General features: G+C 32.6%; 10 protein-coding genes and 1 non-coding gene across 11 annotated transcripts in view; 9 read left to right on the top strand and 2 right to left on the bottom strand. All coding sequences in view use genetic code 11, as the record gives it.

Moving 5' to 3' along the window:
• The window catches only part of ycf1 (hypothetical chloroplast RF1), a 5,682-nt gene extending 3,225 nt beyond the window's left edge, over positions 1–2,457 (top strand). The window contains exon 1 of the mRNA in view: positions 1–2,457. This exon is cut by the window's left edge and continues 3,225 nt beyond it. Within this exon, the coding sequence (YP_009527586.1) occupies positions 1–2,457 (2,457 nt within the window).
• Positions 2,458–2,764: 307 nt separating this feature from the next.
• rps15 (ribosomal protein S15) lies at positions 2,765–3,031 on the top strand. The gene has a single exon. The coding sequence runs from the start codon at positions 2,765–2,767 to the stop codon at positions 3,029–3,031; it is 267 nt and encodes an 88-aa protein (YP_009527585.1).
• Positions 3,032–3,134: 103 nt separating this feature from the next.
• ndhH (NADH dehydrogenase subunit 7) lies at positions 3,135–4,316 on the top strand. Its single transcript has one exon. The coding sequence runs from the start codon at positions 3,135–3,137 to the stop codon at positions 4,314–4,316; it is 1,182 nt and encodes a 393-aa protein (YP_009527584.1).
• Position 4,317: 1 nt separating this feature from the next.
• ndhA (NADH dehydrogenase subunit 1) lies at positions 4,318–6,541 on the top strand. The gene is made up of 2 exons: positions 4,318–4,869; positions 6,002–6,541. Exons 1-2 carry the CDS (start codon positions 4,318–4,320, stop codon positions 6,539–6,541), a joined length of 1,092 nt encoding a protein of 363 aa, YP_009527583.1.
• Positions 6,542–6,617: 76 nt separating this feature from the next.
• On the top strand, positions 6,618–7,121 carry ndhI (NADH dehydrogenase subunit I). The gene has a single exon. It carries the CDS (start codon positions 6,618–6,620, stop codon positions 7,119–7,121), a length of 504 nt encoding a protein of 167 aa, YP_009527582.1.
• A 375-nt stretch (positions 7,122–7,496) lies between these two features.
• ndhG (NADH dehydrogenase subunit 6) lies at positions 7,497–8,027 on the top strand. Its single transcript has one exon. It carries the CDS (start codon positions 7,497–7,499, stop codon positions 8,025–8,027), a length of 531 nt encoding a protein of 176 aa, YP_009527581.1.
• Positions 8,028–8,260: 233 nt separating this feature from the next.
• On the top strand, positions 8,261–8,566 carry ndhE (NADH dehydrogenase subunit 4L). Its single transcript has one exon. The coding sequence runs from the start codon at positions 8,261–8,263 to the stop codon at positions 8,564–8,566; it is 306 nt and encodes a 101-aa protein (YP_009527580.1).
• Positions 8,567–8,812: 246 nt separating this feature from the next.
• psaC (photosystem I subunit VII) lies at positions 8,813–9,058 on the top strand. Its single transcript has one exon. The coding sequence runs from the start codon at positions 8,813–8,815 to the stop codon at positions 9,056–9,058; it is 246 nt and encodes an 81-aa protein (YP_009527579.1).
• Positions 9,059–9,193: 135 nt separating this feature from the next.
• ndhD (NADH dehydrogenase subunit 4) lies at positions 9,194–10,696 on the top strand. Its single transcript is given in 1 exon segment — positions 9,194–10,696. A coding segment is annotated over 1 exon segment (1,503 nt).
• A 268-nt stretch (positions 10,697–10,964) lies between these two features.
• On the bottom strand, positions 10,965–11,933 carry ccsA (cytochrome c biogenesis protein). The gene has a single exon. The coding sequence runs from the start codon at positions 11,931–11,933 to the stop codon at positions 10,965–10,967; it is 969 nt and encodes a 322-aa protein (YP_009527577.1).
• Positions 11,934–12,051: 118 nt separating this feature from the next.
• Positions 12,052–12,131, bottom strand: trnL-UAG. Its single transcript has one exon. It is a non-coding gene; the product is annotated as a tRNA-Leu (tRNA).
• Between the last annotated feature and the right edge of the window lie 369 nt (positions 12,132–12,500).

The raw sequence follows: 12,500 nt of genomic DNA, 5'->3' as shown, positions 1-12,500 counted from the left end.
GAAAAAATTATAAAAGACAAGAAAAAACTCTTTCTAACTCCAGAGATAAATATTAGCCCTAACAAAGCTAGTTATAATGCTAAAAGATTAGAATCACAAAAAAGCATTTGGCAAATATTAAAAAGAAGGAATTCTCGATTAATTCGCAAATTACATTATTTTATAAAATTTTTCATTGAAAGGATATACATAGATATTCTTCTATGTCTCATTAATATTCCCAGAACCAATGCACAATTTTTTATTGAATCAACAAAAAAAATTATTGATAAATACGTTTACAATAATGAAAGAAATCAAAAAAGAATTGGTAAACCAAATCAAAAGAAAATTCACTTTATTTCGATTATAAAAAGGTCAGTTTCTAGTATTAGTAATAAGAGTTCACAGATTTTTTGTGACTTATCCTCCTTGTCACAAGCATATGTATTTTACAAATTATCACAAACCCAAGTTATTAACTTGTATAAGTTAAGATCTGTCCTTCAATATAACGGAACATCTCTTTTTCTTAAGAACGAAAGAAAAGATTATTTTGGTTTTGGAGCACACGAAATATTTCATTACGAATTAAGACATAAGAAACTTCGTAATTCTGGAATGAATCAATGGAAGAACTGGTTAAGAGGTCATTATCAATATAAATATTTATCTCCGATTATATGGTCTAGATTAGTACCACAAAAGTGGCGAAATAGAGTAAATCAACATTGTGTGGCTCAAAATCAAAATAAAGATTTAAGCAAATGGGATTTATCTCAAAAAGATCAATTAATTCATTACAACAAACAAAATGATTATGAAGCAGACTCATTAACGAATCAAAAAGAAAATTTTAAAAAACACTATAGATATGACCTTTTATCATATAAATATATTAATTATGAAGATAAGAATGACTCATATATTTATGGATCACCATTACAAGTAAATAATAACCAAGATATTTCTTATAATTACAACACACATAAACGCAAATTTTTTGATATGCTGGAAGGTATCCCTATCAATAATTACCTAGGCGAAGATGATATTATGTATATAGAGTATATAAAGAAAAACCCGGATAGAAAATATTTTGATTGGAAAATTCTCCATTTTTGCTTTAGAAAGAAGGTCGATATTGAGGTCTGGATCAATACCAGTATCAACAGTAATAAAAATACCAAGACCGGGTCGAATAATTATCAAATAATTGATAAGAAAGGTCTTTTTTATCTCACACAAGATCAAGAAATCAAACCATCCAATCAAAAAGACCTTTTTGATTGGATGGGGATGAATGAAGAAATACTAAATCGTTCCATATCGAATCTGGAACCTTGGTTCTTCCCAGAATTTGTGCTACTTTATAATACATATAAAATGAAACCCTGGGTTATACCAATCAAATTACTTCTTTTAAATTTTAATGGAAATAAAAATTATAGTAAAAATAGAAATAGCAATAGAAAGCAAAAAGGGAATCTTTTTATATCATCCAATGAAAAAAAACTTTTAAAATTAGAGAATCGAAATCAAGAAGAAAAAGAATCCGCAGGACAAGTAGATCTTGGATCAGATGTACAAAACCAAGGAAATCTTGAATCAGTCCTCTCAAACCACGAAAAAGATATTGAAGAAGATTATGCAGGATCAGACTCAGACATGCAAAAACGTACAAAGAAAAAGCAATTCAAGAATCACACGGAAGCAGAACTCGATTTATTCCTAAAAAGATATTTGCTTTTTCAATTGAGATGGGATGATTCTTTAAATCAAAAAATGATCAATAATATCAAGGTATATTGTCTCCTGCTTAGACTGATAAATCCAAGAGAAATTTGTATATCTGCTATTCAAAGGGGAGAAATGAGTCTGGATCTAATACCGGTTCATAAAGATTTAACTCTTACAGAATTGATGAAAATGAAAAGAGGGATATTTATTATCGAACCAATTCGTCTGTCTGTAAAAAATGATGGACAATTTATTATGTATCAAACTATAGGTATTTCATTGGTTCATAAGAGTAAGTACCAAACTAATCAAAGATACCAAGAAGAAAGATATGTTGATAATAAGAATTGTGATAAATTCAGTGCAAGATGTCAAAAGATGATTGGAAATAAAGACAAAAATCATTATGATTTGCTTGTTCCTGAAAATATTTTATCGCCTAGACGTCGTAGAAAATTTAGAATTCTAATTTGTTTCAATTTGAGGAATAGGAGTGGTGTGGCTAGAAATCCAGTATTTTGCAATGGGAACAGCTGTAATAAATTTTTGGATGAAAACAAACATCTTGATAGAGATAAAAATCAATTAATTAAATTAAAAAAATTAAAGTTCTTTCTCTGGCCCAATTATCGATTAGAAGATTTAGCTTGTATGAATCGCTATTGGTTTGATACCAATAATGGTAGTTGTTTTAGTATGATAAGGATACATATGTATCCACGATTGAAAATTCGTTGATGTCACATTTTTTATATATCCTTACTAGATCTAGTATATGAAAGTAAACAAATGCACACATGCGATGTCTTACATTACATTCTGATGCATGATACTAATACATATCAATTAGATTTTTTATTGATATTGATTAATTTTATTTCATAAACGAGGTATCCATAACGAAATAAAGATTATTGCGTATACTAGATTAAAATGACCGGCATAATAATATTATTATTATAATTATAATATTATTATATTACTGATGGGTAAAATTCAAATTTTTAAAAAAGAAAAAAAGGGAGGGAAGAGAAGATTTCGTTTTATGGTAAAAAACTTATTCATCTCAGTTATTTCTCAAAAAGAAGCAAATAGGGGATCTGTTGAATTTCAAGTATTCAGTTTCACCAATAAGATCCGAAGACTTACTTCACATTTGGAATTGCACAGAAAAGACTATTTATCTCAGAGAGGTCTACGGAAAATTCTGGGAAAACGTCAACGGTTGCTGTCTTATTTGGCAAAGAAAAATAGAGTACGTTATAAAGAATTAATTGGTCAGTTGGGTATTCGGGAGACAAAAATTCGTTAATTTGAAGAGTCCTTTTGAATTATTTGATTTAGTAGATCTTGAATTTTGATGAACTTCTTTTCGTTTTCAGCAATTCATGGAAGAATGAATCAGGGGAAAACCTATGAATGTACCAGCTACAAGAGAAGACCTCATGATAGTCAATATGGGTCCTCATCACCCATCAATGCACGGTGTTCTTCGACTCATCGTTACTTTAGATGGTGAAGATGTTATTGACTGTGAACCAATACTAGGTTATTTGCACAGAGGGATGGAAAAAATTGCAGAAAACCGAACAATTATACAATATTTGCCTTATGTAACACGTTGGGATTATTTAGCTACTATGTTCACAGAAGCAATAACCGTAAATGCACCAGAGCAGTTGGGAAATATTCAAGTACCTAAAAGAGCCAGCTATATTAGAGTGATTATGTTGGAGTTGAGTCGTATAGCTTCTCATTTATTATGGCTTGGCCCTTTTATGGCAGATATTGGTGCACAGACTCCTTTCTTCTATATTTTCAGAGAAAGAGAGTTAGTCTATGATCTATTCGAAGCTGCCACCGGTATGAGAATGATGCATAATTATTTTCGTATAGGAGGAGTAGCTGCTGATCTACCGCATGGATGGATAGATAAATGTTTGGATTTCTGCGATTATTTTTTAACAGGGGTTGCTGAATATCAAAAACTTATTACGCGTAATCCTATTTTTTTAGAACGAGTTGAGGGAGTAGGCATTATTGGTGTAGAAGAAGCAATAAATTGGGGTTTGTCAGGACCAATGCTACGAGCTTCCGGAATACAATGGGATCTTCGTAAAGTTGATCATTATGAGTGTTATGACGAATTTGATTGGGAAGTCCAATGGCAAAAAGAAGGAGATTCATTATCTCGTTATTTAGTACGAATTGGTGAAATGGTGGCATCTATAAAAATTATTCAACAGGCTCTGGAAGGAATTCCGGGAGGGCCGTATGAGAATTTAGAAATCCGATGCTTTGATAGAGCGAGGGATCCCGAATTGAATGATTTTGAATATCGATTTATTAGTAAAAAGCCTTCTCCCACTTTTGAATTGTCGAAACAAGAACTTTATGTGAGAGTCGAAGCCCCAAAGGGAGAGTTGGGAATTTTTCTGATAGGGGATCAGAATGTTTTTCCTTGGAGATGGAAAATTCGACCGCCGGGTTTTATCAATTTGCAAATTCTTCCTCAGTTAGTTAAAAGAATGAAATTGGCTGACATTATGACGATACTAGGTAGCATAGATATAATTATGGGAGAAGTTGATCGTTGAAATGATAATTGATACACCAGAAGTACAAGATATCAATTCTTTTTCCCGATTGGAATACTTAAAAGAGGTTTATGGGATCATATGGATGCTTGTACCTATTTTTACTCCTGTATTGGGAATCACAATAGGTGTACTAGCAATTGTGTGGTTAGAAAGAGAAATATCCGCAGGGATACAACAACGTATTGGACCTGAATATGCCGGTCCTTTGGGAATTCTTCAAGCTCTAGCAGATGGCACAAAACTACTTTTCAAAGAGAATCTTCTTCCATCTAGAGGAGATACTCGTTTATTCAGTATCGGACCATCCATAGCAGTCATATCAATTCTACTAAGTTATTTAATAATTCCTTTTGGCTCTAACCTTGTTCTATCCGATCTCAATATCGGTGTTTTTTTATGGATCGCCATTTCAAGTATTGCTCCCATTGGACTTCTTATGTCAGGATATGGATCAAATAATAAATATTCCTTTTTAGGTGGTCTACGAGCTGCTGCTCAATCAATTAGTTATGAAATACCATTAACTCTATGCGTGTTATCAATATCTCTACGTGCGATTCGTTGAGACATAAACCTTTCTCTATTCCCTTTCTTTTCTTTCTTTTTTTATAGGAAAGAAGTTGAATGAATTGAATAAATATCGTCATTTTTTATTCATCATTCGGGTTGATAAACTAAATCAGATAGTTATATGAGTGAAATAAAACAGCTTATAAATTCGCAGTAAAAGGATTGAGTCTCATTTCCTATGTACAAGAGTTAAGCGGAAATAAACATAAGCAAGCAGTAGAGACTGTCTGTTTATCCCAAGATTGATTGATTAGGCATCAATCACGACTTGAAGCGGGTTCAAAAGACCAACTGTATGGAGTTTTGTTTTCACTATCTTTTCTATGTATTAACATATATGTAGTACCATAACGGGGGGATTGAGCAAAAATAAGTGGATGGCTAGGAACACCAAGGTACATAAAGGATTAGTAATGGAGATTATGTAAGTTATCCAAGGGACATTTTTGCATAAAAGGAATACTAATTGGGGCTTTAAATTAGTAGAAATGATCAGGCAGTACTCCCCATGATTCCGATCCAGAGTATGCTCCTATCCACTAATTAAAGAAATAGCTATCAGGAACGAAATAATCCTTTACTTTCTTTTAAAGCCCCCTTCACTTTTTTTTAGAAAGAAGACTAGGAACGAAAAAAAAAAAAGAAAGAATGTAATTACAATAGAAAAAATCTTTTCTTATTCTTTCTTTCTTATATCCATATTCATAGAGATAGAATTCTTGTCAGGATTCATGAACTAATATAATGTCTAATTCTTTTTCGTAATGGAAAAGGCGGGGTTGAAATATCTATTGATATTTCTGCAAGGAGTATTTTATTGAAGGATTAAGTTATTACTCAACAAAGAAAATATTAAAGGATGAGAGCAATTCAGAAGTACCTTTTTTATTTATTATTATTATAGATTATAGCAGACAGAATTCCATTGGCCTAATTCCGGGACCTTCCGGTAGATTTTGACTCTATCTATCCTACAAATATATCAAGATAAATAAATAATACCGACCCGGTCCCTAGATTAATTTGTGGCCCTCGAGGAGCCGTATGAAGTGAAAATCTCATGTACGGTTCTGTAATAGCGATGGGAGCAGTGATGTTATCACCGACTATGATTATCTAACAGTTCAAGTACAGTTGATATAGTTGAGGCGCAGTCAAAATATGGTTTTTGGGGGTGGAATTTGTGGCGTCAACCTATAGGGTTTATCGTTTTTCTAATTTCGTCCCTAGCCGAATGCGAAAGATTGCCTTTTGATTTACCAGAAGCAGAAGAAGAATTAGTAGCAGGTTATCAAACCGAATATTCGGGTATCAAATTTGGTTTATTTTACGTTGCTTCTTATCTAAATCTACTAGTTTCTTCATTATTTGTAACAGTTCTTTACTTGGGAGGTTGGGATCTCTCTATTCCGTACATATTTGTTCCTGAGTTTTTTGAAATAAATAAAGCGGGTGAAGTCTTTGGAACGACAATTGGTATCTTTATTACATTAGCCAAAACTTATTTGTTCTTGTTCATTCCTATCACAACAAGATGGACTTTACCTAGGCTGAGAATGGACCAACTATTAAATCTTGGATGGAAATTTCTTTTACCTATTTCTCTAGGTAATCTATTATTAACAACTTCTTCCCAACTCCTTTCACTGTAAAAGAATACGATATTCACAACTTGTCTCAAACAAGAGAAAGAAACAAACAATAAATTACTCATTAGATATTCACGATATGTTCCCTATGGTAACTGGGTTCATGAATTATGGTCAACAAACAGTACGAGCTGCAAGGTATATTGGTCAAAGTTTCATGATTACCTTGTCCCACGCAAATCGTTTACCTGTAACTATTCAATATCCTTATGAAAAATTGATCACATCGGAGCGTTTCCGCGGTCGAATCCACTTTGAATTTGATAAATGCATTGCTTGTGAAGTATGTGTTCGTGTATGTCCTATAGATCTACCTGTTGTTGATTGGAAATTGGAAACTGATATTCGAAAGAAACAATTGCTTAATTACAGTATTGATTTCGGAATCTGTATATTTTGTGGTAATTGCGTTGAGTATTGTCCAACAAATTGTTTATCAATGACTGAAGAATATGAACTTTCCACTTATGATCGTCACGAATTGAATTATAATCAAATTGCTTTGGGTCGTTTACCAATGTCAGTAATTGACGATTACACAATTCGAACAATTTTGAATTCACCTCAAATAACAAGTGAATAAACGCATTGATTCAAGAACAATTATCAATTATTAAGACTCAGTTTTGATCTAAAGTAATAATAAAGTAATGAGGTTTCTTTCTTTTTGCTTGGTCAATAACTACAAATCCCAACTATTTATTTGTTGGTGAGAATCATGGCTTAATTTGGATTGAAAATCTATTTATATATCCGGAATTATTTCGAAATATATAGGTTTTGAACTACTCTTTCGGATAAAGAATGAAATTGGTCCAATAACTGTATCTACATCAATCCACATCTATTAGTATTTAATTCAATTAGGCGGTTTCATAAAAAAATAGGGTAGGGTAACTTTTTCCTGGTCAGGTCAATAAGGTCATGAAACATTTCGATTTTTTATCTTTTATTTTTAATGGATTTACCTGGACCAATACATGATTTTCTTTTAGTCTTTCTGGGATCAGGTCTTATATTAGGAGGTCTAGGAGTGGTATTACTTACCAATCCGATCTATTCTGCCTTTTCATTGGGATTGGTTTTTGTTTGTATATCCTTATTCTATATTCCATCAAACTCCCATTTTGTAGCTGCTGCACAGCTCCTTATTTACGTGGGAGCTATAAATGTTTTAATCATATTTGCTGTGATGTTCATGAATGGTTCAGAATATTACAAAGATTTTAATCTTTGGACCGTTGGAGATGGGGTTACTTCGGTAGTTTGTACAAGTATTTTTGCTTCACTAATTACTACTATTCTAGATACGTCATGGTACGGGATTATTTGGACTACAAGATCAAACCAAATTATAGAGCAAGATTTGATAAGTAATAGTCAACAAATTGGAATTCATTTATCAACAGATTTTTTTCTTCCATTTGAACTAATTTCGATAATTCTTTTAGTTGCTTTGATAGGTGCAATTGCTGTGGCCCGTCAGTAATAAATCTTTAAGCAATCCAAATCAAAACTTTTTCTATCTTATCACATTCATTTCCCTTCAATTATATTTGAAGATTCTTCATGTATAAAATAGAAATGCTTTTAGTTCGATCTATTACTAATATATTTTTTTGTTCCGTACTTGTTATATTTGTTATATTCTAGTCAATCCAACCGGTTGAATTGTTGTTCATATTTAAATGAAATGAATCGAGATTGATAAGGAGTTGATCAATGATGCTCGAACATGTACTTGTTTTGAGTGCCTATTTATTTTCTATCGGTATCTATGGATTGATCACGAGTCGAAATATGGTTAGAGCTCTTATGTGTCTTGAACTTATACTGAATGCAGTTAATATAAATTTCGTAACATTTTCTGATTTTTTTGATAATCGACAATTAAAAGGAGACATTTTCTCAATTTTTGTTATAGCTATTGCAGCCGCTGAAGCTGCTATTGGACCAGCTATTGTTTCGTCAATTTATCGTAATAGAAAATCAACTCGTATTAATCAATCGAATTTGTTGAATAAGTAGTATTAATATAGAAATTAGAATATTCATCAATTCAAATTAGCATGTATAATACGTAACGTATGATTATGTTTGCGAAAACGTAAGAAATCAATCAAAGTATCTTGGCCCTCTCTCATGAGTCGATCCAGAAGTAAATTGATTAGAAAAATTCTGGTAAGTCATTGATTCATCTAGTGTTTAGATATATGATTCATTTAAAAATTTACTAGATCGAAAATTTATGACGTTTAAAAATTTATAGATCCAATGTCACATTCAGTAAAGATTTATGATACATGTATAGGGTGTACTCAATGTGTCCGTGCCTGCCCCACAGATGTATTAGAAATGATACCTTGGGACGGATGTAAAGCTAAGCAAATTGCTTCTGCTCCAAGGACAGAAGACTGCGTCGGTTGTAAGAGATGTGAATCTGCCTGTCCAACAGATTTCTTGAGTGTTCGGGTTTATTTATGGCATGAAACAACTCGCAGCATGGGTCTAGCTTATTGATACGTTCCAGAAAACTCTACTTGAATACATTTTTATTTTTATTTTACCGACAAAAACCCGTTCTCGAAAATAATATATATTTTTTTTTTTTTTCGAGAACCGGTTTTTCTGGTTCAAGTATATCTTGTCTTTACTACGAATTATTTTCCTTGGTTAACACTAATTGTAGTTTTGCCGATATCCGCAGGTTCCTTAATTTTTTTTCTCCCTCATAGAGGAAATAAGGTAATTAGATGGTATACTATATTTATATGTATGTTAGAACTACTTCTAACAACCTATGTATTCTGTTATCATTTCCAATTAGATGATCCATTAATCCAACTGGTGGAGGATTATAAATGGATCAATTTTTTTGATTTTGACTGGAGATTAGGAATAGATGGACTGTCTATAGGACCCATTTTACTGACGGGATTTATCACCACTTTAGCTACTTTAGCGGCTTGGCCAGTTACTCGAGATTCCCGATTATTCCATTTCCTGATGTTAGCAATGTACAGCGGTCAAATAGGATCATTTTCTTCTCGGGACCTTTTACTTTTTTTCATCATGTGGGAGTTAGAATTAATTCCGGTTTATCTACTTCTATCTATGTGGGGGGGAAAGAAACGTCTGTACTCAGCTACAAAGTTTATTTTGTACACTGCAGGAGGTTCCATTTTTCTCTTACTGGGGGTTCTGGGTATCGGCTTATATGGTTCCAACGAACCAACATTAAATTTTGAAACATCAGCTAATCAATCGTATCCTGTGGCATTGGAAATAATATTCTATATTGGATTTTTTATTGCTTTTGCTGTCAAATCACCGATTATCCCACTACATACATGGTTACCAGACACCCATGGAGAAGCACATTATAGTACTTGTATGCTTCTAGCTGGAATCTTATTAAAAATGGGAGCGTATGGTTTGGTTCGGATCAATATGGAATTATTACCCCACGCTCATTCTATATTTTCTCCCTGGTTGGTAGTAGTAGGTACAATGCAAATAATCTATGCAGCTTCAACATCTTCTGGTCAACGTAATTTAAAAAAAAGAATAGCCTATTCCTCTGTATCTCATATGGGTTTCATAATTATAGGAATTGGTTCTATAACCGATACGGGACTCAACGGAGCCATTTTACAAATAATCTCTCATGGATTTCTTGGTGCTGCGCTTTTTTTCTTGGCAGGAACCAGTTATGATAGAATACGTCTTATTTATCTCGACGAGATGGGCGGAATAGCTATCCCAATGCCAAAAATATTCACAATGTTCAGTATCTTATCGATGGCTTCCCTTGCATTACCGGGCATGAGCGGTTTTGTTGCAGAATTGATAGTCTTTTTTGGAATAATTACCAGCCAAAAATTTCTTTTAATGCCAAAAATACTAATTACTTTTGTAATGGCAATTGGAATGATATTAACTCCTATTTATTCATTATCTATGTCACGCCAGATGTTCTATGGATACAAGCTATTTAATGCCCCAAACTCTTATTTTTTTGATTCTGGACCGCGAGAGTTATTTGTTTTGATCTCTATCTTTCTACCCGTAATAGGTATTGGTATTTACCCGGATTTCGTTCTCTCATTATCAGTTGACAAGGTTGAAGCTATTCTATCTAATTTTTTTTATAGATAGTTTTCATGAATAAAACAAAAAATAAAAAATTAACCCTATGGTTTTAAAAATTGTTCGCTGTACAATGAAAATGAAAAAAAGACTTCTTTTTTTTTCTCCTCTTGAGTTAAGTAAAAAAAAAAAATGAATTGAATACGTTTGGCGTTTGTGAGAACCATTTGAATCAAGTAGTGCAGTGATTCAAATGGTTCTGGTTTTCCCCGGCTTACACAAAGTTTATATATATATACACTACCCTGTGTCTGTATTCATCAGTCCTTTCCTCAATTCAAAGGTTAGATGAAAATGTAAATGAACCATAACTATGTAGCCCTATTCCTAACAGATTGACCCCAAAATAGCATATCCAAATTATAAGAAAGCCCATAGAAGCCACAATTGCAGAATTTGCGACTTGCAAATTTTTATTTGTTCGAGTATGTAAATAAATCGCGAATATGGTCCAAGTAATAAATGCCCAAGTTTCTTTTGGGTCCCAATTCCAATATGATCCCCATGCCTCATTAGCCCACACTGCTCCCGAAAGAATACCTATGGTTAAAAAAAGAAACCCTAAACTAATAACACGATAACTCCAATGATCCAATTGTTGAATAAATTGGGCCCTGTAATAATTCCTAACAGAAAGAAAAGAAGTGTTTTGTAAAACATTGTTTCCTTTATTCATATATTGGATCTCATCAAAGGAAAATGACTTATTTAAAAAATGATTGTTTTTACAAAGAATCCTTATGTCTTGTCGAAATGTAATGACTAAAAGAGCTACTGATAATAATGATCCACATAAAAGAGCTGCATAACCCAATACCATCATACTTACATGCATCATTAACCACTGGGATTGGAGAGCGGGTACTAATATTTCGGATTGATGCATTTCAGTTAAAAGACCTGAAGTAGCAAATCCTTGGGTAAAAATAGCACTTGGCGCGGTTAGTGCGCTTAAATGATTTTTATGTTTTTTAAAATATGGAACTATATGAATAATGGAGAAACTCCATGAAAGGAAAATTAATGATTCATACAAATCACTTAATGGGAAATGTCCCAAATAAATCCAACGAGTGACTAATAATCCTGTTATACAGAAAAAAGTAGCTATCATGCCCTTTTCTGACGAATCAGAAAGTCCTACGATTTCATCGACTAATAAGGTTATCAAATGAATTGTAATTACAATTGAAACGACCGAAAAGGAGATATGAGTTAATATATGCTCTAAAGTCGAAAATATCATAAATAGAATTTGTTTCTTCGTCTTTACAAAATAAAAAAAAGAAGGTCCCGGAATGGAAATCGGGAATTGAATTCATTATTCATTATAGGGATTATTGTATCTCTTTTAGAAGATGCCATGCCGCCACTCGGACTCGAACCGAGATGCTCTAGCACTGCTTCCTAAGAGCAGCGTGTCTACCAATTTCACCATAGCGGCTTGCTCGAAATCATAATAACCTATTATTATTCAATCGTCGAGATTGAACTAATCAATTCAATCCAATATTTTTTAGGAAACATTCAAATTGATGAATAAAAATTTGTTTAATTTAAATAGGGATTTGACCGTTCATTTTAGGTTGTCTCAGTTTTTTTTTAAACTTAACAATGGGTTTTCGCACAGTTTCTGTTTCCTGGAATATAACTGTTTTAACTAGATAGTTCTGCCCTCAATTCATGCATATAACTCAAAAGAAAAGTCCCTTTCTCATTTAAATTTTTTACTGATTCATTTCTCATTTATCTGATTTCATGAATCTAAAAAAAAAATGGATTTTGAACAAAAACATAGGATTTTTATGTATCA

The sequence above is a fragment of the chloroplast genome of Vitis riparia, assembly GCF_004353265.1.
Source record: "Vitis riparia voucher Wen_12938 chloroplast, complete genome".
NCBI lineage: Eukaryota > Viridiplantae > Streptophyta > Magnoliopsida > Vitales > Vitaceae > Vitis > Vitis riparia.
The sequence above is the reverse complement of the archived record's forward strand: the minus strand, read 5'-3'. Positions and strand labels throughout refer to the sequence as shown.